The 23,748-nt window shown below is 40.4% G+C and overlaps 1 protein-coding gene across 1 annotated transcript; it reads right to left on the bottom strand.

Moving 5' to 3' along the window:
* Positions 1-374: 374 nt before the first annotated feature.
* Positions 375-13,512, bottom strand: LOC101675093 (cystatin-13-like). The gene is made up of 4 exons (XM_004754097.2): positions 13,296-13,512; positions 10,662-11,004; positions 5,953-6,066; positions 375-618 (listed from the first exon to the last, which is right to left on the bottom strand). The coding sequence occupies exons 2-4, from the start codon at positions 10,887-10,889 to the stop codon at positions 535-537; spliced, it is 426 nt and encodes a 141-aa protein (XP_004754154.1). The 5' UTR covers positions 10,890-11,004; positions 13,296-13,512; the 3' UTR covers positions 375-534.
* Positions 13,513-23,748: the final 10,236 nt, after the last annotated feature.

Below are 23,748 nucleotides of genomic sequence, written 5' to 3'. Positions count from 1 at the left end.
AAAACCAAAAGTGCACTCTAGATCCACACATGCCCCAACTATCTTCTATTTGGACCAGCTGTCTAAAATTGTTTCTAAGCCAATGGGCTGTGTCTTTCCTGGAGTCCCAGGTAGGGAGATTTTGGTGGAAATCCAGGGAAGGAACACTCTCAAGGGAGCTAGACCCTCAGAATCTTGCCAAAACAACTCAACAGCTCAAAATAGTCAAGGATTGGGTCCTCCAGTTAGTTCTCTAGAACAGCTGCCAGTGAAAAGTAATTTGTGCTTAGCGTTCAATGAGATCTGGAAACAGGTGTACACTCTCTTCCATCTACTGGTAGCAGATTGTCCTGCTAGTAAATGAATGGGTCAACTAGAAGAGGCTGACAACACAGTAAAAAGGCATCATGTTCTCAGTATCAGACCCTGAAGTGCATACAAAAAAGCACAAAGGCCACAAAAGTGAAGTCAGTGGGTCAGCTTATTTAAATGATTTACAAGCGTATTTGCTTCTTTAAAATGGAAGTGAAAGCAGTGGAATATGCTAGAAGGTAATTAGACCTCTTCACATTGTTTCTTCAGCGTAGTGAATTCAAATTTCCAAGGTTTTGTTGCAACAATAAAGGTGCAAAGAAACATCTAAAAGAGATGAAAAAGAATAATCAGTTTGTAAGAAAGAAAAATGAAAAACAAACAGAAGTTTCTATTTCTAGGTGCCAGAATTTGGCTTCAGGGTGGCTAAAGGCAGCCTGAGCCAGCCATGCCACTGCAGTTCCTGGAGCCCTTAGACTTGAGACCGGATGGCAGAGAAGCCAGTCTCACTCACCAGGATGGACCCCTGCCAATTCACCTGTGATCTGAAGTCATTGTGAGCGGTAGGAGCCCACAAACTGATTATTCTCAGCAATGCTCATCTCTAGCTCTGGCCCTCATCCAGCCACTGACTCCCCTGCAGCCTACTGAGACTCCACCTGGAGGGCCCAGGGAGTCCTTACCAGAAGAGGCAAGAATAGTACAGGTTCCTGAATGTCTTGGTGGGGGAGGGCAAGCTCTGGACCGGAGACTAGAAGCAAAACTTGCAGCCAGGGAACCGAGGGAACATATAGAGCTCTTTCCCAGGGCCTGCAGAATGAGCACGGTTTCAGGCTTCTGGTGTGGGATGAGTTCACTTATATGCCTATTCTCACTCCTAAAGATTTTATTCAGTTAGAATAAAAATGTAAATGAAGAATACCTCCACTACATCAGTGGAAACATGAATGGCAACATCAAACAGAATTGAAGTTGTGTAAGATACAAATATAGAGGGATCAGCCTGAGGAAGAAAATAAGACCAAGCTACCAACAATCCAGACAGGCCATTGGAGAACTAAGGCCAGTCAAGAAATTCATTCTGGCTAGAAGGGTGTCTGGGATGGGTTCAGGTGCTTCTTGGCAGTAGTAGGAAGGGAAGGGAGTGGGTTTATCAGAGGGTAGACTAATTGCTTAACTTCTGCATCAGCCAAAGGAAACAATCAGGAAACAGGAATTGAAAACCCAATTATCAGAATCAATCCTGGAGGACATGTGAACAATGTATATTAAAAATCTTTAAGAAGTGAAAAAATATTGAGTAATTTAACGTCCAGAAACTTTGCCCACAAGGAAACAATAATCACACAAATAGAAACAAAGAACAATATTTATTAAAGCACTGCTCGTAATAACTAAAAGTTAGGAAAACTTAACCAATTCTGAGGGATGGACTAAAGTAAAATGTGGAACACAATCAAATGAAATCATAGTTTCACTATATAGTGCTCTCATATAATTTTAGAGTTTGGGAAATTCTTAAAATTTATTGTTAAATGAAAATCTAGGTTATGCAACAGTATAGAGTATGATTTCAACAACACAAGTGTACAAATATAAAATATAGAAAAGTTAGTATAAATAACAATGTATTGACAGTGGTAAACTTTACATAATGGTATTTATAGTTGATTTTAAGTGACTTAATACTTTTGAAAGTTCCAAATTTTCTACATGAGATGAATCTAATAACTATTTAAAATCATATCAAGTTTTAAACTTGGATTCCAAGGAGCTCAAATGTTTGCCTTTTCTTCCTTCCTAAATCCAAATAAATAACTAAAGAAAGCATATGGGGTCAAATCTTGGATCTCTGAAATGCAAGACAGAAAGGATTCTCCTCTTGATAAGAAGTGGATGTAATCAAGGTGACAAAGTCTACTGAATTACAGATGCTCCATGTAGAAGATGAGAGCATTAGAGAAAACCAAGAGAGAGAACTACCTCCAAACCCCACAAAACTTGAAGTCATCCTCAACTCTTCTCCACTTACTCTCCATGGCCAATCCATCAGCAAATTCCAGTCAAGCCTTTCACAAATATCCAGAACTGAGTACCTCCACCATCCTAACCAACATCATCTCTCACTTGTGGTATTCCATTAGACTCCTGATAGCCTCCTATTGATCTTGTTGCCTCCACCCCTGCCCCCATGCTGGCTTTTTTCCATGTGTCTCTCCATGTCAGCATTCCTTCTATTACTAACTAATGTGTCTTGAAAGACCAGTGACCTCAATGGGCTGGACCAATGGGCACCCTTACCCTATAGCCTCTACAGTCTGTTTCAATGGGCTTTCTGCCCTCTTACTTCTATAGATCACATCCATAGTCACCCTCTGGTTTGAAGTTGAGTTTGGCCAAGGGTATATAGAGGCAGGAAATAGGAAGCATGAGATGTTGAGGTCAGGTGGTTCCAGTGGCTTGGCTGTGGCTCCTCAAAGGAGCCCTCCAGCTGGTTGTTCCAGGAAAAAAAAAAAAAAAAAAAAAAAGCAAGGCATAGAGATGAAAACCTGGATGATTACTAGGGATATTAAAGTATTTCAAACTCCTTAGAAATCAGAGATCAACCAAATGAAATGGTGGGGAGATCACCTTTCACATACTTCAAAATGGAAAATATTTAAGATTTAACCCCAAGTGCTGAGGGAAAATAAACAACCATATACACCACTGAAGGAAGGTGTGCTGGTTCTACCACTGTGGAGAGTAAAACTGAGGTTACAAGTATGTGTGGTGGCCCCACCAGCGCTGAAGCTGCACAAGTGGCTGAATGGTGGTCCCACTCCCTGGGGTGTCCCAAGGAGAGCCCCAAACCTGCTCGGTCAGCATGCATCCTGTCACTGCTGCATTATGGTTAAAGTGAAATTTTAAGATGACCACAAGTAGATAGAAGGTCAAAAATGATGCAATACAGTCATATAAGAGCTTAATATGTAGTAACAAAACCAATTTAGCTGATTTATATACACATTAAGTGACCCAAGAAACCATTTAACATAAATAAACAATAACAGATTGTACCAACATCATAAATTTCAAAACATGTTGAGTGGAAAAGAAAATAAGAGAAAGTTCTAAAATTTCTGTACATTTTAAAAAACACACAAAACTCTGCATACATGGATTAATTTATTTTTAATGGATAGGAACACTTCTCAACAACTTGAGTGTGTATCTTAGAAAGGAGGGGGTGGAATGCATATTTAATATTTTACTGGTTGAAATAAACATTTTAAATTAATGAAATAAAATGACAATAGTTATAAAATCAAGCACATGGGTATTTGATATATCATTCTTAGTATCTACTAGAATTTTTTAAATGTTACTTAATTGAAAACTAGTCCTAGTAACTTAAAATAATAGCTTACTCTCTAGATGTAGCCATCCTCTTGCATTTGGTGCTCTGCTGTGGAGCCTACTATCCATTAGAATATGAAGATGCATTTTATTTGCACATGTCTGGGCAATTTTAAGGAATCATTAATCTGCCATTATTTTTGCTTAGCCATGTGTCATGCCAGCTTTAGGTATATACCAAATAGGTGAAGGAAATACAAAAGACAGAGACACTTGTGTATGTACCTTCAACCATGAAAAAGAAAAACTGGAAGTAACTTCTATGAAAAGATCGCCAAGGCAAATCTGTCCAGCAAAATCCAGCTCAGCTTGCAGATCAGTGAAAAATAATGAACAGTTGTTGCTTTAAGCCACCAAGTGTCTATGTGCGTGTGTGTGTTGGCAGAGGAGAAAGATATCAGCAAAAACTTATAGAAACAGTGTGCTATGTCTAGAACCTGGCTGTCCCTGGTCCTGAATATGATCAGAATATGGTTTAAGACAAACCCTCAACTCTGTGGTCAACTAATCTTTGACAAATCAGAAAAAAATATCCAATGGAAAAGGGACAGTCCCTTCAATAAGTGGTGCTGAGGAAATTGGGCAGCTGTATAGAGAAAAATGAAACTGGAGCATTTTATACCATACACAAAGATAAACTCAAAATGGATGAAAAATTTCAATGTGAGGCAGGAATCCACCAAAATCCTAGAGGAGAACATAGGCAGTTACCTTTTCGACATCCGCCACATAACTTCTTTCAAGACACATCTTTTTTTTTTTTTAAAGATTTTTATTTTTATTTATTTATTTGACAGAGAGAAATCACAAGTAGACGGAGAGGCAGGCAGAGAGAGAGAGAGGGAAGCAGGCTCCCCGCTGAGCAGAAAGCCCGATGTGGGACTTGATCCCAGGACCCTGAGATCATGAACTGAGCCGAAGGCAGCGGCTTAACCCACTGAGCCACCCAGGTGCCCTCAAGACACATCTTCAAAGGCAAGGGAAACAAAAGCAAAAATGAACTTTTAGGACTTCATCAAGATAAAAAGCTTCTGCACAGCAAAGGAAACAGTCAACAAAACTAAGAGGCAGCCCATGGAATGGGAGAAGATATTTGCAAATGATATTACAAGTAAAGGGTTGATATTCAAGATCTATAAAGAAACCCTCAAACTCAACACTTAAAAAACTAATAACCCAGTCAAGAAGTGGGCAGAAGACATGAACAGACACTTCTCCAAAGAAGACATACAAATGGCTAACAGACACATGGAAAAATGTTCATCATCACTAGCCATCAGGGAGATTCAAATCAAAACCACAATTTGATACCACCTTACACCAGTTAAAATTGCAAAAATTAACAAGACAGGAAACAACAAATGTTGAAAAGAATGTGGAGAAAAGGGAACCCTGTTGCACTGTTGATGGGAATGCAAGCTGGGACAGCCACCCTGGAAAACAGGAAGGAGGTTCCTTGAGATGTTAAGAATAGAGCTGCCCTATGACCCAACAATTGCACTACTGGATATTTACCCCAAAGATACAGATGTAGTGGAAATAAGGGGCACATGCACCCCAATGTTCATAGCAGCAATGTTCAAAATAGCCAAACTGTGGAAGGAGCCAAGATGCCCTTCAACAGAAGATGTGGTCCACATACACAATAGAATATTATTCAGCCATCAGAAAAGATGAATACCCACCATTTGCATCGACATGGGTGGAACTTGTGGGGATTATGTTAAGTGAAGTAGGTCAAACAGAGAAAGAAAATTATCATATGGTTTCACTCATATGTGAAATGTAAGCAATAGCACAGAGGACCATAAGGAAAGGGATGGAAATCCAAAGGGGGAGATGGAAATCAGAGAGGGAGATGAACCTTGAGAAACTACAGACCCTGAAAAACAATCTGAGGGTTTCAGGGGGAGGAGGGTGGGGGAGGAGGGGGGGAGGGGGGAACAGAATGATGGTATTGAGGAGGACACCTGCTTTGATTAGCACTGGGTGTTACACTTAACTAATGAATCACTGAACACTGCATCAAGGACTAATTATGTACTATACAGTGGCTAACTGAACACAATAATTTGAAAAAAGCTAAGTTTTCTTTACAATGCTTCAGTGCTATGGAATTTACAATAATAAAACTGTCTTTCCACAAAGAAGAAGAAGGAGGAGGAGAAGGAGAAGGAGAGGAAGAAGAAAACTAGACAATCAAAGCAGAATTGGTCCTATCGGTTTTCTCTGTCTGGTACACAGACCTGGCCAAGCCCATACCTTTTTCATTTGGGGATCCTGTTGTAACAAGCAGTTTTCATTTTCTCCTGAAATTTTCTTGCACATTGTTCGGGCAATTTTGACTTCAAGAAAATAGTCCAAACTGTCTGTGACCTGTCAAAGAGTAATTTAAAAATTACATATCATAGCGGCACCTGGGTAGCTCAGTTAGTGAAGTATCTCCCTTAGTCTCAGGTCATGATCCTTGGGTCCCGGGATCAAGCCCCATGTTGGGCTCCCTGCTCAGCTGGGAGTCTGCATCTCCCTCTCCCTTTGCCCCTCTTCCTCTCTTGTGTTCTCTCTCCCCCTCTCTCAAAATAATGAATAAAATATTTTAAAAAATAAAAATTAGATATCATAAGTGAATATATGATACCAAGTGTCATCTCTGATAAGAAACATGTCATTGACTGCTTAGAGCAAAGAATGTACACCTCCTTCTCTTCCTCTTACATTTTCCATGTCAGAAATTTGGGGATAACTGGAGGGGGAGGGGTCCTTACCATAATCTTGCTCCCTCTGTCTCTCTTATCATGGTATTGAATGTTAAATAATGACAACTACCCCCAAGATAAAGCAAGAAAACTATTCCCCAAACAATGTTTTCCTGGGAAAGGTAATGGTTTTCTTATTGGAGTTTGGAAAATAAACAGCAGAGTCTATAACATCTTCATACATCATCAATAGATATTGGAAGAAGAAGACAAGACATCCCAGAACTGAAATTTCCTTGGAGGATACTGCTTCTCTAGTCTCCTTGGCAATTTTAGCAATTAAACCCTATTGCACATGATGCACCCTCCCAAGTCCCTGATTTCAGGGCCTCTTCCTTTCCCATGCAGAGCCCCCCACCAGCCCTGGTGTTCCAGAGAGCCCTATGGGGAAATGGAGATACCACAATGGCAAATGGAGACTCTTATTATTTAAAAATGAGAACAAGGTAATATTTTACAAAACTTAAGGGAGAGAATGTATTAAAGAAAATGACCAAGTTAAACACAATAACTGATCCTAGAAGAGTAAGAGATCATTTTGAAAATACAGTAAACTCTTTGGACATTCTAGAGAAGTTGCCTGGGTATTGAATGGAATGGTAGTGGTTGGCAGAATTGTAAGTATGGTTTATTGAATATCATATATACTTTAAAATTTTTCAGTTATATGTGTAAGTGTAAGGACAGCCAACTGCTTCTGGGGGTGCCTTCAGGAAATAACAAGTCAGATTGGAAATGCAAGAAATTGGGTCTTCGCTTCCATTTTTCAACTCAGTGACTTTCAGACGTACTCCTAGAATATTTTTAATGACTGGATAACAAGTTTCTCAACCTCAGCACTATTGACATGTAAGTCTTTGTGGTAGGGGCTGCCCTGAGCACTGCAGGGTACTTAGCAGCGTCCCTGGTCTCTGCACTCTAAGTGTCAGCAGCGATAACCAAAAAGCTCCGGTTGTGATAACCAAAAAGCCTTCCAGGTATTGCCCCAAATCCCCTGCCTAGCAAAATCTATACCCATTTGAGAGCCCTTGCTTTATGTTTGACTGATATTTCCAAGTTAAAATCACCATAAAACCAAACTGCTCTGAATCATCCTCAACAACCCACCAACTGACAACCAGCCCTAGCTTGTTCCCTGATTGCCCAGAAAAGGGAAGAGGATAAGGGTCCTGGCTGCTGAGGCAGCCCTTCACTGTCTTCACAGACAGGTCTCTGATTCTCCTGACCTTCCATGACCTCTTTCATCTGGCTGCAATATCCTACCACTTGCACTCCACCCATATTACTCAGGCAGTAACAGGTGCTCATTCACAACAGGCAACCTGGGTTTAAATCTTGACTCTTCTACGTACTAGCTGTGTGTCCCTGGACAAAATACTAAACCCGTCTGTGCCTATTTTCTCTTTAAAGTGGAAGAAAATAGTTCCTGTATAATGAGTTACAAGATCTGAATGAGCATATGAAAAGCAACCAGGTCTGGCACAAAGTACACTGTATATACAGTTGACCCTTGAACAATGTGGGACTTATAGGCACAATCAAAAAACCAAGTGGAACTTTGGACTCCTCAAAAACTTACTAATAGCCTACCGTTGACCAGAAGGCTCACCAATAACATAAACAGTCAACTAACACATATTCTTTGTATCATATATATTATATACTGTGTTCTTGAACTAAATTAAGCTAGAGAAAAGAAAAAATTATTAAGAAAATTATAAGGAAGAGAAAATACGTTTATAGCACTGCATTGTATTTCTTGAAAGAAATTAGCATATAATCAGACCCACAGTGCTTTTTTTTTTTTTACCATCATTCCCCTTGCACAGAATCTGCAGCAGAGCCTCGGTCAACTACGAAAAAGAACAGGTAGCTGCAAACTTTTTCTTTAAGGACTGGAGAGTAAATATTTTAGGCTTAGAACACACAATAATGTCAGTACTGCAGAAAAGTAGTCCTAGACTGCACTCAAACAATGCAGGTGACAATGTTCTAATAAAACTTTATTTATAGACATGGAAATTTAAATTTTATGTAATTTTTCATGTCACGAAATATTCCTTTTTTGTTTCTTATAACTATTCTTATAACTAGTTCATGGGGCATATGAAATAAGCAGCAAGCCAGACTTGGCTACAGGCTATAATTGTCTAACTCCTGATATAGATCTTTGTACTTTAAAGTTAAATCAACCAATAAGATATAGCTGCTCTCTTTATATAGAGCCTGTGTGTGTTACTAATTTTAATCTGAATTATCACCAAGAATTTTTCTTTTTGCTTTTGTTTTGTTTTGAGTTAATTTTGTTTGGGGGGGATGTTTCATTCTTCCTTACCTTTTTTTTCAGTGTGTTTTCCACTGGTATGTCGATGGAAGGTCAAGGAATTTTAAATACTTCTGTTCTAGACTCTTTTTGAATCTGTTTCTACCTGATTCTTTTGAATTCTTACCTGCATTCAAGTGTTTACAGTGAGCTGAGAAATAAAATGTGCATTCATGAAAAAACTAGCACACAGTACAAAATGATGTATAAGTTTTGAGACATGAGAATTCAGTGTACTTTTGATTAAGTGAAGCAGAACCATCTATTTGTGAAACTGAAAAATTGTAGATAAAGAAAAGTCCATGAAAGTGGAATAGTTCACTATCAATTAGTTCACTGCATATAAATGAGCTCCCAAGGCAGTTGATATTTACTTTATTTTAAATTTAACTACTTTTTAGTTTTAACTAATTTATCTAATATTTAACTTGGCCACCAGTGGTGACACACATCCTGGCCCCAGGTGTCCACTACTCAAGAAACACAAACAACATAGCCAGGACCACACATACAAAAAGGAGGGAGCCAAGGCCCATTGAGTGTGGAGGATGGTAAAGGGACCAAATGTCCCAGCCTCACAGGGACATGAAGCTGCCAAATGAGCTTTCTCTCCTAACCCTATTAAGAAAACAGGAACCTGAGCAGGTTCCTGATGACCTGCAGGTATGGACAACAAAGGTTAGAAGGCAGAGGATGGAGAGGAGACAGGGCTAGTGAAGGAGGAAGAGGAGCACAAAGACTGTCCGTGTACTGCATGTCACTCCAATGTTGCCGGGTAGTCCCATTCCCCATTAGCCCCTCCCTCTTCCCTTCCTTAAACTCCATCCAGACTGACTGGTTGAACCCCCATTCCTTTTGTGCACCTACTGATTCCTCTCCAAGTTCCCCCCAAACCACATCTTTCTTGGGATACAACATTGGTACAATGACCTCTTCTATGATACAGTCCATATTCCAGTTCCCCCAAACACATCTTTTACTGGTTTTTAATTTTTTTAATCCCAGAGATAATACAAGACCACATATTGAATTTAGTTGTCATGTTTCTTACACCTCCTTTAATCTGGAAGTTTCCCTGCTTTTTTCCCTATCTTTCATGACACTGATATTTTTAAGAGGTGTTATAGAATGCCCCATAATATGGATTTGTCTCATTGTTCTTCATGATAACCTATGGAGGGTGGATTTTAGACAGGGAATACCATGCACAGATGATGCTGTGTCCTTTCTATGACCTCACATCAGGGGCACATGATGTCAGTCTGTCCCAGTGTTGGTAACAAGCATTTTGGTAAACAAGGCACTTGCCAAATTTCCTGATTGTTTTTACAATCTTTTCCCTGCATCAGTTTGTCCCCCACCACTCTCCCACCCAGTGGTTGCAGGACTCACTCATGACGTTTGCCTGAAGTAGTTATTGCCATGATGATTTCCTACTTACAAAGCTTTTACATATATAGGTAGGTTTTTTCTATAAACAAGAGCCTTCCCTTCCTTTTTTTTTTTTTTTAAATAAAAGCTGGACTTGCACTTCCTTTGCTTTTTCTCTGTGTTATAATCCATATACTGACTCATTTTGATGATAACAGCCCAAATTCTCCCAGACTTGGCCCCTTCAACAACCCTTCTTGGACTCTCACCTATGCTTTCCAATATGATTGTAATCAATTTTAAGTTATTTTAATGGCTACTTTATGTTTTGTCCCAGAATGATAAAGGATAAAGTGTAACTAACTTTCCTCCCAAAACCCATAAAATAAAATTAATATATATTTGACTAACAGTGTCTCTCAGCTGTTTTCCCCTCCCTGGGGTCTGTGCCCTTTGTGGATAATGGGCCCCTCCATGACTGCATCTTGGAAAGAAAGAGCAAAGAGAACATGCTCACCAACCTGTTCCTGGGATTTCAGGACCTTCACCACCTTGAAGGTGTACTTGTCTTTGTTGGCCTTGTTATACTCTTTCATGGCATGCCACAGTGCCTGCCGCACATAGACGTAAGTTTCCGGGATGTCTTGGAAATTCCTCACCACCTTCGATCTGCCCCAGGTGTGGACACCTCTGGGCACAAAGGTCACAGTGGCCACCAGGAGCAGCAGGCTCAGGCAGAGTCTGGCCATGGCACCTCAGCCAAGCGGGTATAAGCCTTGTTCCTTCTGTCCTTCCAGGACTGGGGCAGGACATGGGCTGGGCTGGCCCTGCTGCTTCTGCACCCCCCCAGTCTTCCTGACACTGCTAGGGGTAAAAAAGAGAGAACTTCTGTTAGCTTTGTGTCCTATGGGCTTCTCTCTCTCTCCTTCCCAAAAGAGAAGTGGAGTGAGAAATCGGCAATCACAATTCAGCACATGTTCCCATCTTGGCTGTTCTCTTCTGGAAGGAATGCACTCACACTCCTTTCCTTCCCCACCAAGTAACCCCTGCCTCCTGGCCTGCGAGGCCCCCGCACATCCAGCGCAGGTGCCTGTCTATATCAGGTCTCAGTGCACAGAAAGGCACAAGGACAGAAGCACTGCCTCAGGGACAACATGGGCCTCAAAACTCATCTTGTCTCCTCTTCAGGAGCATGGATGAAAATCCTCAGGGAAGCCTTTGGCTTCAAAACTGCCCCCCTTTGTCTCCCCCATTTCCAGTAAGGCTAAGTAGCAATCACACTGACATCTGTTTGTGGAGCATTATTGAGTCTTACCAGACCCTATAATAAGGATATCACATGTTTCTCTTCTTTAATTTAGAATTAATTTAATTAATTTAATTTAATTTAATTTTTCCCTTGGGGCCACATAATAAGTAGCCCATTTTACACAGGAGGGAAAATAGTTCTCACAAAGAGGTCAAGTAAATGCCTCAGGCTACCTGTCAGAGTTTTTACCTCATTGCCTGAAACACACCTTCAGACCTATGGCAGTATAACTGATGAGTATCTGTAGATCACAGCTTTAATGTATATTTGCTGTTGGGGAGATTCCATTCGCCATAGAAAGTTAATCAAGATGTAGTTCATGAGACAGAGGCACAACAATTACTGTGTTAAGTACATGTAATTCAAAAGCAAATAGCCTGAGAGATATAGGGGCCAAAGGCAGGCCACCTCAAGAGGAGCCGCTTTGCCATGAAGATTATTTTGATTTAAAAAACAATCAAAACCCAGCAGATTCAGGAAAAGTTCTTTAGCTTTTCTCCTCCTCCAGCCGCCTACAAAGAATTTAAGTAGAGGACCTGCTCCAGGAAGAGAACTCCTGGACAACTACATTATACTACAGACAACTACATTATACTATCAGTAAGGTATGGTAGAGAGGTCCTACCTACAACAGCAAGCACTGTTAGATCAAAGTCCTCTCTGTACCCCATTGTTTCCATAGGGCCAATAAGCATTTGTTTACCAAACATCAATTCTTTTTTTTTTCTAAGATTTTATTTATTTATTTGACAGAGAGAGAGAGATCACAAGTAAGCTGAGAAGCAGACAGAGAAAAAGGGAGAAGCAGGCTCCCTGCTGAGCAGAGAGTCAGATGCGAGACTGGATCCCAGGACCCTAAGACCATGACCCCGAGCTGAAGGCAGAGGTGTAACCCACTGAGTCACCCAGGAGTCCCACAAACATTAATTATTTTTCTTTCTTCTTGAGGTTTACATTCCTCCCCTTTGAAGTCCCAAACCCCATACCATAGTCCTTTTCCTTAGTTCAGCATGACATGTATACCTCAGTTTGCCTGACTGTCTTTGGAATTTCCATGTCTGTGTGAATTCCCCATATGTATGAAATTAAATTTGATTTTTCTCCTGTTAATCTGTTGTGTATCAATTTGATTCTTAGTCTAGCTAGAAGGACCTTGAAGGGGGCACAAAATTTTTCCTCCCCCAAAGAGACAAAGGCAGAATCGTAAAGTTGTGTTCATTACAGACATGTGGTAAGTATAGCATGCCTAAGTTGAATAAGGAATGTGACAGCAGAACCGAGAGACATCTGATATCTATCAGATACTAAGTACACATGAGATACTCAGAAAACATAATATTCATAAGGTCTTATGTTAGCCACCCAACAATAATGCCATCCTGGCCCCACGTGTCCTCACCCCAGGAATCACCAACCCAATCCTCAACATGTCCAGCTGTGCTAAGCAGACTTCCCTGTGTGTCTCCTCAGGGCCAGTATGTGTTTCTGATCTGCTGCACAGGCTTTGCTCAAACCCCCACTGTGGGCCCCATAACCCCATCAACATGGAGACAGAGGCAGCAGAGAGCATGACAAGCCCAGGGTCTGGGCAACATGCTCTTTTTTTCTCCCCAGCTTGCCTCCATACCTGAAGTATGTAACTTGCTTCCTTTCCCTATCTAGCCTCTCACCTGATGGTTTGATGGTTTGCACCGACTTGATACACATAGGATTTAGTAGAGCAGCTAACTTTGGCCTGTGAGACCTTCTGCTCCATGATGTCTGAATGTGTTGCCCAGGGCACCCTTGGAGGCCACCCTGGTATTATAATCCCTCCCCACCTGGCACAGCTACACCCCAAACGCACCTCAGAACCAAGCTCTTCACAACACTCCTGCTTGGTGAGATGTGGCCTGGCTGTTCTTACCCAAAGGAGGTATCTTTCTCCTTCCTGAGGACTTGAGCTGTGACCAGCTCCACTCGTGGGCCACTCTCTGCCCAGCACGGTCAGTTCATGTCCCTGCACCTGGTCAGGGTGTTAGTCAGGCCTGAGTCAGGGGTCTTTCTGCCCTCTGGCTATACTCTCTGGCCAGGTGATCATATCTGTGGCCCCTTTGTGAGGTAAGCCTAGGCTGGGTTGCTGATGCTGCTCAAGTGTGGGCACATCTGACAGGTCTCTCAGCTCTCAGAGCCCCACAGGCTCAGCAAGACCAGCAGCTTCTGCCCTAATGTAGAAATCTCGTGTGTTTCATACCAGCTGGCTTTCTAAATTGGTGGGCTTAGGACTGAACCTTTAGGAAATGAAACTACCTAGTTTCTGTTGGCATTCTGTTATGTGACTCTGTAGTCCTAGAAGCAGGATGAGGCACCAAACTGCCAGACTCAGGGAATCTAGGACTGAGAAGCACTTGGGGAGGTGGTGCCTATGGCTGGCAGGGATTGCCCACAGAAACACCAAGCAGAAGGCATCATTTGACAGTGGCAGTCCTGGCATAACATACCTCTGTGGGATGAATGAATGAGTAGATCCCCACAGACCTACTAACAATATGTCCCCCCCCATTGTTAACCTTGTCCCAGATAAATATTCACAATTCTGCCTCCCTCCCCCTGTGAGGGTTCCCTCGCTTGGTGGTGGTTCTCAGGCCCCAAGCCAAGCTCCACTAAGGAGCAGGCTCCATCCCTCTCTGCAGAGAACCTGGCTGTGACAGGGAGCTCCCAGGAACTCAGAAACCTGGGGATTAATATTTGTCTTTCCAGAGTAAATTATAGATCAACATGAAGAGGATCATCCCTGAGAGCCATAAGGTAAAACTCCAAACAAGAAGACAAACTCTTGGGCCTGTGAAACCTGAGAGTTGCCTGGCTGAAGGCTCAGATGTTTGAGATAAAATTGTGTGCTCAGGCTGAGGAACACTTTCTAAACAGGTGTAAAACACAGACACCAAAATGGAAAAAAATAACTAATTTCGCCACACATTTTGTTGCACACACACATGTGCACATCCAGGCAAAGTCAAGAATTGAATGAAAACACAGAATAATTTATTTGGAAAATATTTGGTGTTTGGTAGAGGACTCAATTCTCTGTTGTGGAAAAAGTTCTTTAAAATCCAAAAAAGAGGGCACCCAGGTGGCTCAGAGGGTTAGGCCTCTGCCTTCGGCTCAGGTCATGCTCTCAGGGTCCTGGGATCGAGACCTGCATCAGGCTCTCTGTTCAGCAGGAAGCTAGCTTCCCCCTCTCTCTCTGCCTATTTTTCTGCCTGCTTGTGATCTCTCTCTGTGTGTCAAATAAATAAATAAAGTCTTTAAAAAAATAAAATAAAATCCAAAAGAGAGAAAGATAAACTATGAGAGACTCTGGACTCCAGGAAACAAACTAAGGGTTACAGAAAAGGGGTGGGATGGGATAACAGGGTAATGGGTATTAAGGAGGGCACATGTTGTGATGAGCACTGGGTGTTATATGTAACTAATGAATCATTGAACACTACATCAAAAATCAATGATGCCCTATACACTGCTAACTGAACATAGTAATAAAAAAAATTCAAAAGAAAAAGACAAGTTCCTCCATTGTCTTGGCTCAAAGTGAGTCAGGAATTTGAGCAGACAGCACATCCCAAATGAATCCATTCCCCCTCTTGGCCACACATCAGTTGTTGGAAAACAACAGGCCTATGGTGAGAGCTCTCTCTCGCTGCCCCTGTTGATCCACCTTCTACCTGATCCTGGTGTCCAGAGGAAATTGTACAGTGTAAAACCGAGAGATACTCACACCCTTCAATGTGAATTCCATAGGTCTGGACAGTAGCCCACTTTTGACACCACATCTTCTAAAGAAGATGGTCCTGGGAAATAAAAGGGAGTGGGGAGTTGCTGAATGCTGTGATGGGTGTGGACCCACAGGTGAAAGGCTCCATGAAGCCAGAGCCCAAGGGCCTCCACTCCTCCATCCAAAATCTTCTCCTCCCAACCAATCACACTCTATCTACTTTGGGGTCACAGAAACAACAGATAACGATTGCTCCAGAAGCTATTACCACCCCAAAAGTCTTTCTTTTCACTCATGACTGCAGGCATCAGGATTTCAAGAAGGGCCAGTGGGGTGCTTATCACCCAGGGTGTCCTCTGGATTCAGAGAGCAGCTAGGATGTACCTGGGCTTGTGGCTCATGTGTAGAGGGCCTTTTAAATAGCTGTATTAAAATCTAATTCCCGGGGGGAGTCAAGATGACAGAGAAGTAGCAGGCTGAGACTACTTCAGGTAGCAGGAGATCAGCTAGATAGCTTATTTAAAGATTGCAAACACCTACAAATCCAAATCCAACAGGAGATCAAGGAGAAAAAGAACAGCAATTCTAGAAACAGAAAATCAACCATTTTCTGAAAGGTAGGACTGGCGGAGAAGTGAATCCAAAGCGACGGGAAGATAGACCCTGGGGGGAAGGGCCAGCTCCCGGCAAGCGGCAGAGCTACGGAGCACAAAATCGGGACTTTTAAAAGTCTGTTCCGCTGACGGACATTGCTCCAGAGGCTAAACTGGGGTGAAGCCCACGCGGAGTCAGCATGGCATCAGGTCCAGCAGGGTCACAGAAGGATCGGGGGTGTCTGAGTGTCGCAGAGCTTTCAGGTATTAGAACAGGGAAGCCGGCTACAGAGACAGAGCTGAGGAGTGAGCTGACAGCTCGGGGTTTCCTTGAACCGGTCGCAGGCTCGGTGAGCTCGGAGGGCGGCCAGAGGCCAGGGAGATGGGAGTAAATGGACACTGTTCTCTGAGGCACACTGAGGAGTGGGACCCCGAGCTCTCAGCTCCTCCGGGCTGGAGACTGGGAGGCCGCCATCTTCATTCCCGTTTTCCGACTCTACAGAAAGCACTCAGGGAACAAAATCTCCTGAAAGCGAACCTGAGCAGATTACTCAGCCCGGCCCCTGGTAAGGGCAGTGCAATTCTGCCTGGGGCAAAGACACTTGAGAATCACTACAACAGGCTCCTCCCCCAGAAGATCAACAAGAAATCCAGCCGAGACCAAGTTCACCTACCAAGGAGTGCAGTTTCAACAACAAGGAGAGCAGCAGAATTCCAGAGGAGGAGAAAGCAAAGCACGGAACTCATGGCTTTCTCCCCATGAATCTTTAGTCTTGCAGTTAATTTAATTTTTTTTTCTTTTTCAATTTTTTTTCCTCTCTTCTGCTAATTTTTTTTAACTTTTACCCTTTTTTTAAACATTTTTAAACTAGTTTATCTAATATATATATATATATATATATATATACTTTTCTTTTTTATATTTTTTCTTTATTTGTTTTGTTTTTTTAATTGTTTCTTTTTTTTTTTCTTTTTGAACCTCTTTTTATCCCCTTTCTCCCCCCTCACGATTTGGGATCTATTCTGATTAAGTTAAAGCATATTTTCCTGGGTCTTTGCAACCCTTTTAGTATTTTACTTGCTCCTTCATGTACTCTTATCTGGACAAAATGACAAGGCAGAAAAATTCACCACAAAAAAAAAAAAAGAATAAGAGGCAGTACCAAAGGCTAGGGACCTAATAAATACAGACATTGGTAATATGTCAGATCTAGAGTTCAGAATGACAATTCTCAAGGTTCTAGCTGGGCTCAAAAAAGAGGAAGATATTAGAGAAAACCTCTCGGGAGATATAAAAGCCCTTTCTGGAGAAATAAAAGAACTAAAATCTAACCAAGTTGAAATAAAATAAAGCTATTAATGAGGTGCAATCAAAAATGGAGGCTCTGACTGCTAAGATAAATGAGGCAGAAGAAAGAATTAGCAATATAGAAGACCAAATGACAGAGAATAAAGAAGCTGAGCAAAAGAGGGACAAGCAGCTACTGGACCATGAGAGGAGAATTCGAGAGATAAGTGACACCATAAGACGACACAACATTAGAATAATTGGGATTCCACGAAGAATTGGGATTCTTTTCTGAAGAAAAAGAAAGAGAGAGGGGAGCAGAAGGTATACTGGAGAGAATTATTGGAGAGAATTTCTCCAATATGGCAAAGGGAACAAGCATCAAAATCCAGGAGGTGCAGAGAACGCCCCTCAAAATCAATAAGAATAGGTCCACACCCCATCACCTAATAGTAAAATTTACAAGTCTTAGTGACAAAGAGAAAATCCTGAAAGCAGCCCGGGAATAGAAGTCTGTTACATACAATGGTAAAAGTATTAGATTGGCAGCAGACTTATCCAGAGACCTGGCAGGCCAGAAAGAGCTAGCATGATATATTCAGAGCACTAAACAAGAAAAACATGCAGCCAAGAATACTATATCCAGCTAGGCTATCATTGAAAATAGAAAGAGAGATTAAAAGCTTCCAGGACAAAAAACCTGAAAGAATTTTCAAACACCAAACCAGCTCTACAGGAAATATTAAAAGTGGTCCTCTAAGAAAAGAGAGAGCCTAAAAGTAGTAGATCAGAAAGGAACAGAGACAATATACAGTAACAGTCACCTTACAGGCAATACAATGGCACTAAATTCATATCTCTCAATAGTTACCCTGAATGTTAATGGGCTAAAGGCCCCAATCAAAAGACACAGGGTATCAGAATGGATAAAAAAAAACAAAACGCATCGATATGTTGCCTACAAGAAACTCATTTTAGACCCGAAGACACCTCCAGATCTAACACTCATTTTAGACCCGAAGACAAAGTGAGGCTGTGGAAAACAATTTACCATGCTAATGGACATCAGAAGAAAGCAGGAGTGGCAATCCTTATAACAGATCAATTAAATTTTAATCCAAAGACTATAATAAGAGATGAGGAAGGACACATCATACTCAAAGGATCTGTCCAACAAGAAGATCTAACAATTTTAAATATCTATGCTCCTAATGTGGGAGCAGCCAACTATATAAACCAATTAATAACAAAATCAAAGAAACACATCAACAATAATACAATAATAGTAGGGGACTGTAACACTCCCCTCACTGAAATGGACAGATCATCCAAGCAAAAGACCAACAAGGAAATAAAGGCCTTAAATGACACACTGGAACAGATGGACATCACAGATATATTCAGAACATTTCATCCCAAAGCAACAGAATACACATTGTTCTCTAGTGCACATGGAACATTCTCCAGAATAGATCACATCCTCCATCCTAAATCAGGTCTCAACTGGTACCAAAAAACTGAGATCATTCCCTGCGTATTTTCAGATCACAATGCTCTGAAGCTAGAACTCAATCACAAGAGGAAATTTGGAAAGAACCCAAATACATGGAAACTAAACAGCATCCTTCTAAAGAATGAATGGGTCCACCAGGAAATTAAAGAAGAATTGAAAAAATTCATGGAAACAAATGATAATGAAAACACAAGTGTTCAAAATCTGTGGGACACAGCAAAGGCAGTCCTGAGAGGAAAATATATAGTGGTACAAGCCGTTCTCAAGAAACAAGAAAAGCCTGGTACACAACCTAACCCTACACCTAAAGGAGCTGGAGAAATAACAAGAAAGAAACCCTAAACCCAGCAGGAGAAGAGAAATCATAAAGATCAGAGCAGAAATCAGTGAAATAGAAACCAAAAAAACAATAGAACAAATCAACTAAACTGGGAGCTAGTTCTTTGAAAGAATTAATGAGATTGATAAACCCCTGGCCTGACTTATCAAAAGGAAAAGAGAAAGGACCCAAATAAATAAAATCATGAATGAAAGAGGAGAGATCACAACTAACACCAAAGAAATACAGACAATTATAAGAACATACTATGAGCAACTCTATGCCAACAAATTTGACAATCTGGAAGAAATGGATGCATTCCTAGAGACATATAAACTACCACAACTGAACCAGGAAGAAATAGAAAGCCTGAACAGACCCATAACCAGTAATGAGATTGAAACAATCATCAAAAATCTCCAAACAAACAAAAGCCCAGGGCCAGACAACTTCCCCAGGGGAATTCTACCAAATGTTTAAAGAAGAACTAATCCCTATTCTTCTGAAACTGTTCCAAAAAATAAAAATGGAAGGAAAACTTCCAAACTCATTTTATGAGGCCAGCATCACCTTGATCCCAAAACCAGACAAGGATCCCATTAAAATATATATATATATATATGCAGACCAATATCCTTGATGAACACAGATGCAAAAATTCTCACCAAAATACTAGCCAACAGGATTCAACAGTACCTTAAAAGGATTATTCACCACGACCAAGTGGGATTTATTCCAGGGCTGCAAGGTTAGTTCAACATCCGCAAATCCATCAATGTGATACAACACATTAATAAAAGGAAGAACAAGAACCATATGATCTCTCAATAGATGCTGAAAAAGCATTTGACAAAGTACAGAAAAGACCTTGAATAGCCAAAGGAAAATTGAAAAAAAAAAAAAGCCAAAGTTGGTAGCATCACAATTCCGGACTTCAAGCTCTATTACCAAGCTGTCATCATCAAGACAGCGTGGTACTGGCACAAAAACAGACACATAGATCAGTGGAACAGAATAGAGAACCCAGAAATAGACCCTCACCTCTATGGTTAACTAATCTTTGACAAAGCAGGAAAGAATGTCCAATGGAAAAAAGACAGCCTCTTCAATAAATGGTGCTGGGAAAATTGGACAGCCACATGCAGAAAAATGAAATTGGACCATTTCCTTACACCACACACAAAAATAGACTCAAAATGGATGAAGGGCCTCAATGTGAGAAAGGAATCCATCAAAATCCTTGAGGAGAACACAGGCAGCAACCTCTTTGACCTCAGCCACAGCAACATCTTCCTAGGAACATTGCCAAAGGCAAGGGAAGCAAGGGCAAAAATGAACTATTGGGATTTCATCAAGATCAAAATCTTTTGCACAGCAAAGGAAACAGTTAACAAAACCAAAAGACAACTGACAGAATGGGAGAAGATATTTGCAAACGACATATCAGATAAAGGGCTAGTGTCCAAAATCTATAAAGAACTTAACAAACTCAACACCCAAAAAACAAATAATCCAATCAAGAAATGGGCAGAAGACATGAGCCGATATTTCTGCAAAGAAGACATCCAGATGGCCAACAGACTCATGAAAAAGTGCTCCATATCACTCGGCATCAGGGAAATACAAATCAAAACCACAATGAGGTATCACCTCACACCAGTCAGAATGGCTAAAATCAACAAGTCAGGAAATGACAGATGCTGGCAAGGATGCGGAGAAAGGGGAACCCTCCTACACTGTCGGTGGGAATGCAAGCTGGTGCGACCACTCTGGAAAACAGCATGGAGGTTCCTCAAAAAGTTGAAAATAGAATTACCCTATGACCCAGAGATTGCACTACTGGGTATTTACCCTAAAGATACAAATGTAGTGATCCGAAGGGGCACGTGCACCCAAATGTTTATAGCAGCAATGTCTACAATAGCAAACTGTGGAAAGAACCTAGATGTCCATCCACAGATGACTGGATAAAGAAGATGTGGTATATATACACAATGGAATACTAAGCAGCCATCAAAAGAAATGAAATCTTGCCATTTGCAATGATGTAGGTGGAACTAGAGGGTATCATGCTGAGCAAAATAAGTCAATCGGAGAAAGGCAATTATCATATGATCTCTCTGATATGAGGAAGTGGAGATGCAACATGGGGGGTTAAAGGGGTAGGTGAATAATAAATGAAACAAGATGGGATTGGGAGGAAGACAAACCATAAGTGACTCCTAATCTCACAAAACAAACTGAGGGTTACTGGGGGGATGGGGGTTTGGAGAAGGGTGGTGGGGTTATGGACATTGGGGAGGGTATGTGCTATGGTGAGTGCTGCGAAGTGTGTAAACCTGGCGATTCACAGACCTGTACCCTAGGGATAAAAATATATTATATGTTTATAAAAAATAAAAAAAATAAAAATAAATTTTTAAATCTAATTCCCATATCATATATGCATCCACATAAGTATACAATTCAGTGGCTTGTAGGTAGTATACAATTAACACTTCTACACCCAAACCCAATTTAGAATGTTTTCATTACTCCAAAAAGAAACCCAGCCTCTCCACCCCCTTCAGCTCTAGGCAACCACTCATCTACTTTCTTCCTTTACAGATTTACCTAGTCTGGACGTTTGTATACATGACCTTTTGGTGTTTGGCTTCTTTCACTTAACATGTTTTCAAGAGTCATTCATGTTATAGCACATCTTACTACTTAATTTCTTTTTATTAACAAATAATATCCCATTGTATGTGTATACCACATTTCATTTTTCTATTTACCCATTTGTGCACATTTGGGTTGTTTCCACAGTTAAAAGCAAAACCACAGGCCTAAATGGCATCACTTAGGTTAAGGCCCCAAAGGCAGTAAACCAAGATTTAATAACTAACCTAACTAGAGTTTTAACACCCAAGAAATGTAATCTTTAACCAGTAAACACGGAATTTCCTGGTCAGCACTAGGAAATTAACTGAAAGACTCCCTTCTGCTCCCCTTAGGATAGTAATTTTGCTTAAACAATTCATCTCTTGGTAATAAATTCCTTTCTTCTTCCTCTCTTCCTACTCCCCCTCTTCCTCCTTCTTCTTTTAATGACCTCTCTATGCCTTTAATAACACTTTTCTGTTTGTCTGCTTGTTTAGTTCAGTGAAGTTCCCCTCTATTTTCTAGATAGGATGCTGCTTAATTCATGAATCATTTAACAAAACCAATTAGGCCTTCAAATCTACTCACCACATTTTGTTTTTTAACACTACTTTTTGGCTACTATGAATAATATTGTTATGAATATTTATGTTCCAATCTTTTGTGTAAACACTTGAGTATATACCTAAGAGTGAATTATCGGGTTGCATGGTAACTCTGTATTTAACTTTTTGAGGAATTACTTACTTGATGGATTTACAAAGTGAGGGGATCGTTTTACTTTCCCATCAGCCGTGTATGAGGGTTCTCATCTCCTTACATCCTTGCCAACACTGGTTACTATCTGTCATTTTTTATTATAGTCATCCTAGTGGGAATAAAGTAAGACTAGTGCTAAGAATGGAACAAATGTAACAGAATAAATTTTAATTTTCATAATATCAAAGTGCTTGTATGAGTAAATTTTTAAGACAAAAATCCAATAGGAAATTCAGAGAAAAGTCATGAACACACAAATCACGGGAAAAGAAATATACATGTCTAAAATACTCAAATGGAAATATGCTTAACCTCCTCAACAATAAAAACTCTAGTTAACCCAGCAAAGAAATGTAACTATTCCCCTACACAAGGAGAAAAAAAATAAACAGTGATAATGCCCCACTGATAAATCACCTTCATCAGCACGGACAGAGTAGAAATCAAACAGCCTTTGTTACAGTGATTTAGCAATCTCTGTTAAACATTTAAAAGTTACATATTCCTCAGCACAGTGTTCCACATCTAGCATTTTTGTCTCACAGAAATACGTGCCTACAGGCACAAAATTGGAAATTATTCACTGCAAACTGTTCCTAATAGTTAAAAAAAAAAAAAGACATGAGAACATCCCAAATATGTATCCATAGTAGATTATTAAATAAAATGTGTAATATTCTGTAGCCACTGTGGAGAACAATATGGAGATTCCTTAAAAATTTAAAAATAGAATGACCCTATGATCCAATAATCACACTACTGGGTATTTATCCAAAGAATACAAAAATACTAATTCAAAAGGATATATGCACTCCTATGTTTATTGCAGCAATATCTACTATAGCCAATTTATAGAAACAGCCCATGTCCATTGATAGATGAATGGATAAAGAAGATGTGATATCTGTGTGTGTATAAAATATTCATATATATAATATTCATATATGTATGAATAATATATATATTAATATTATTCAACCATAATAAGAATGACATCTTGCCATTTGCAACAACATGGATAGAGCTACAGGATATTATGTTACGTGAAATAAGTCAGTTAGAAAAAGGCAAATACCATGTGATTTCACACTTTTGTGGAATTTAAGAAACAAAAGAAATGAGTAATGGGTAAAAAGAGAGACAAACCGAGAAACAGACTCTTGACTATAGAGAAAAAACTGGTGGCTCCCAGGGAGGTGAGTGGGGCAGTGGGTGAAATAGGTGATGGGGATAAGGAGTGAGTGCCTCACGGTGAGCACCGGGTGATATGGAAGTGTCAAATCACTATAATGACACCTGAAACTAATATAACACTGTATGTGAACTACACTGGAATTATTTAATAAAATTTTAAAAATATGTAATATCCATGGAATGAGATCTAAAAAAAATTAACCAAAATGTGCCTATACTGACAAGCAACGATATCT

This window comes from Mustela putorius, unplaced genomic scaffold, assembly GCF_011764305.1.
Source record: "Mustela putorius furo isolate JIRA1106 unplaced genomic scaffold, ASM1176430v1.1 tig00000253_pilon_pilon_pilon, whole genome shotgun sequence".
Lineage (NCBI taxonomy): Eukaryota > Metazoa > Chordata > Mammalia > Carnivora > Mustelidae > Mustela > Mustela putorius.
The sequence above is the reverse complement of the archived record's forward strand: the minus strand, read 5'-3'. Positions and strand labels throughout refer to the sequence as shown.

Coding starts and splice junctions, on each gene's coding strand:
- LOC101675093 (XM_004754097.2), bottom strand. CDS start 10,889: ATGGCCAGACTCTGCCTGAGCCTGCTGCTCCTGGTGGCCACTGTGACC. Junction 6,067..10,661: donor TCCTGAAATCCCAGGAACAG/GTTGGTGAGCAT, acceptor ACTCTTTGACAG/GTCACAGACAGTTTGGACTA. Junction 619..5,952: donor AGGATCCCCAAATGAAAAAG/GTATGGGCTTGG, acceptor CATCTCTTTTAG/ATGTTTCTTTGCACCTTTAT.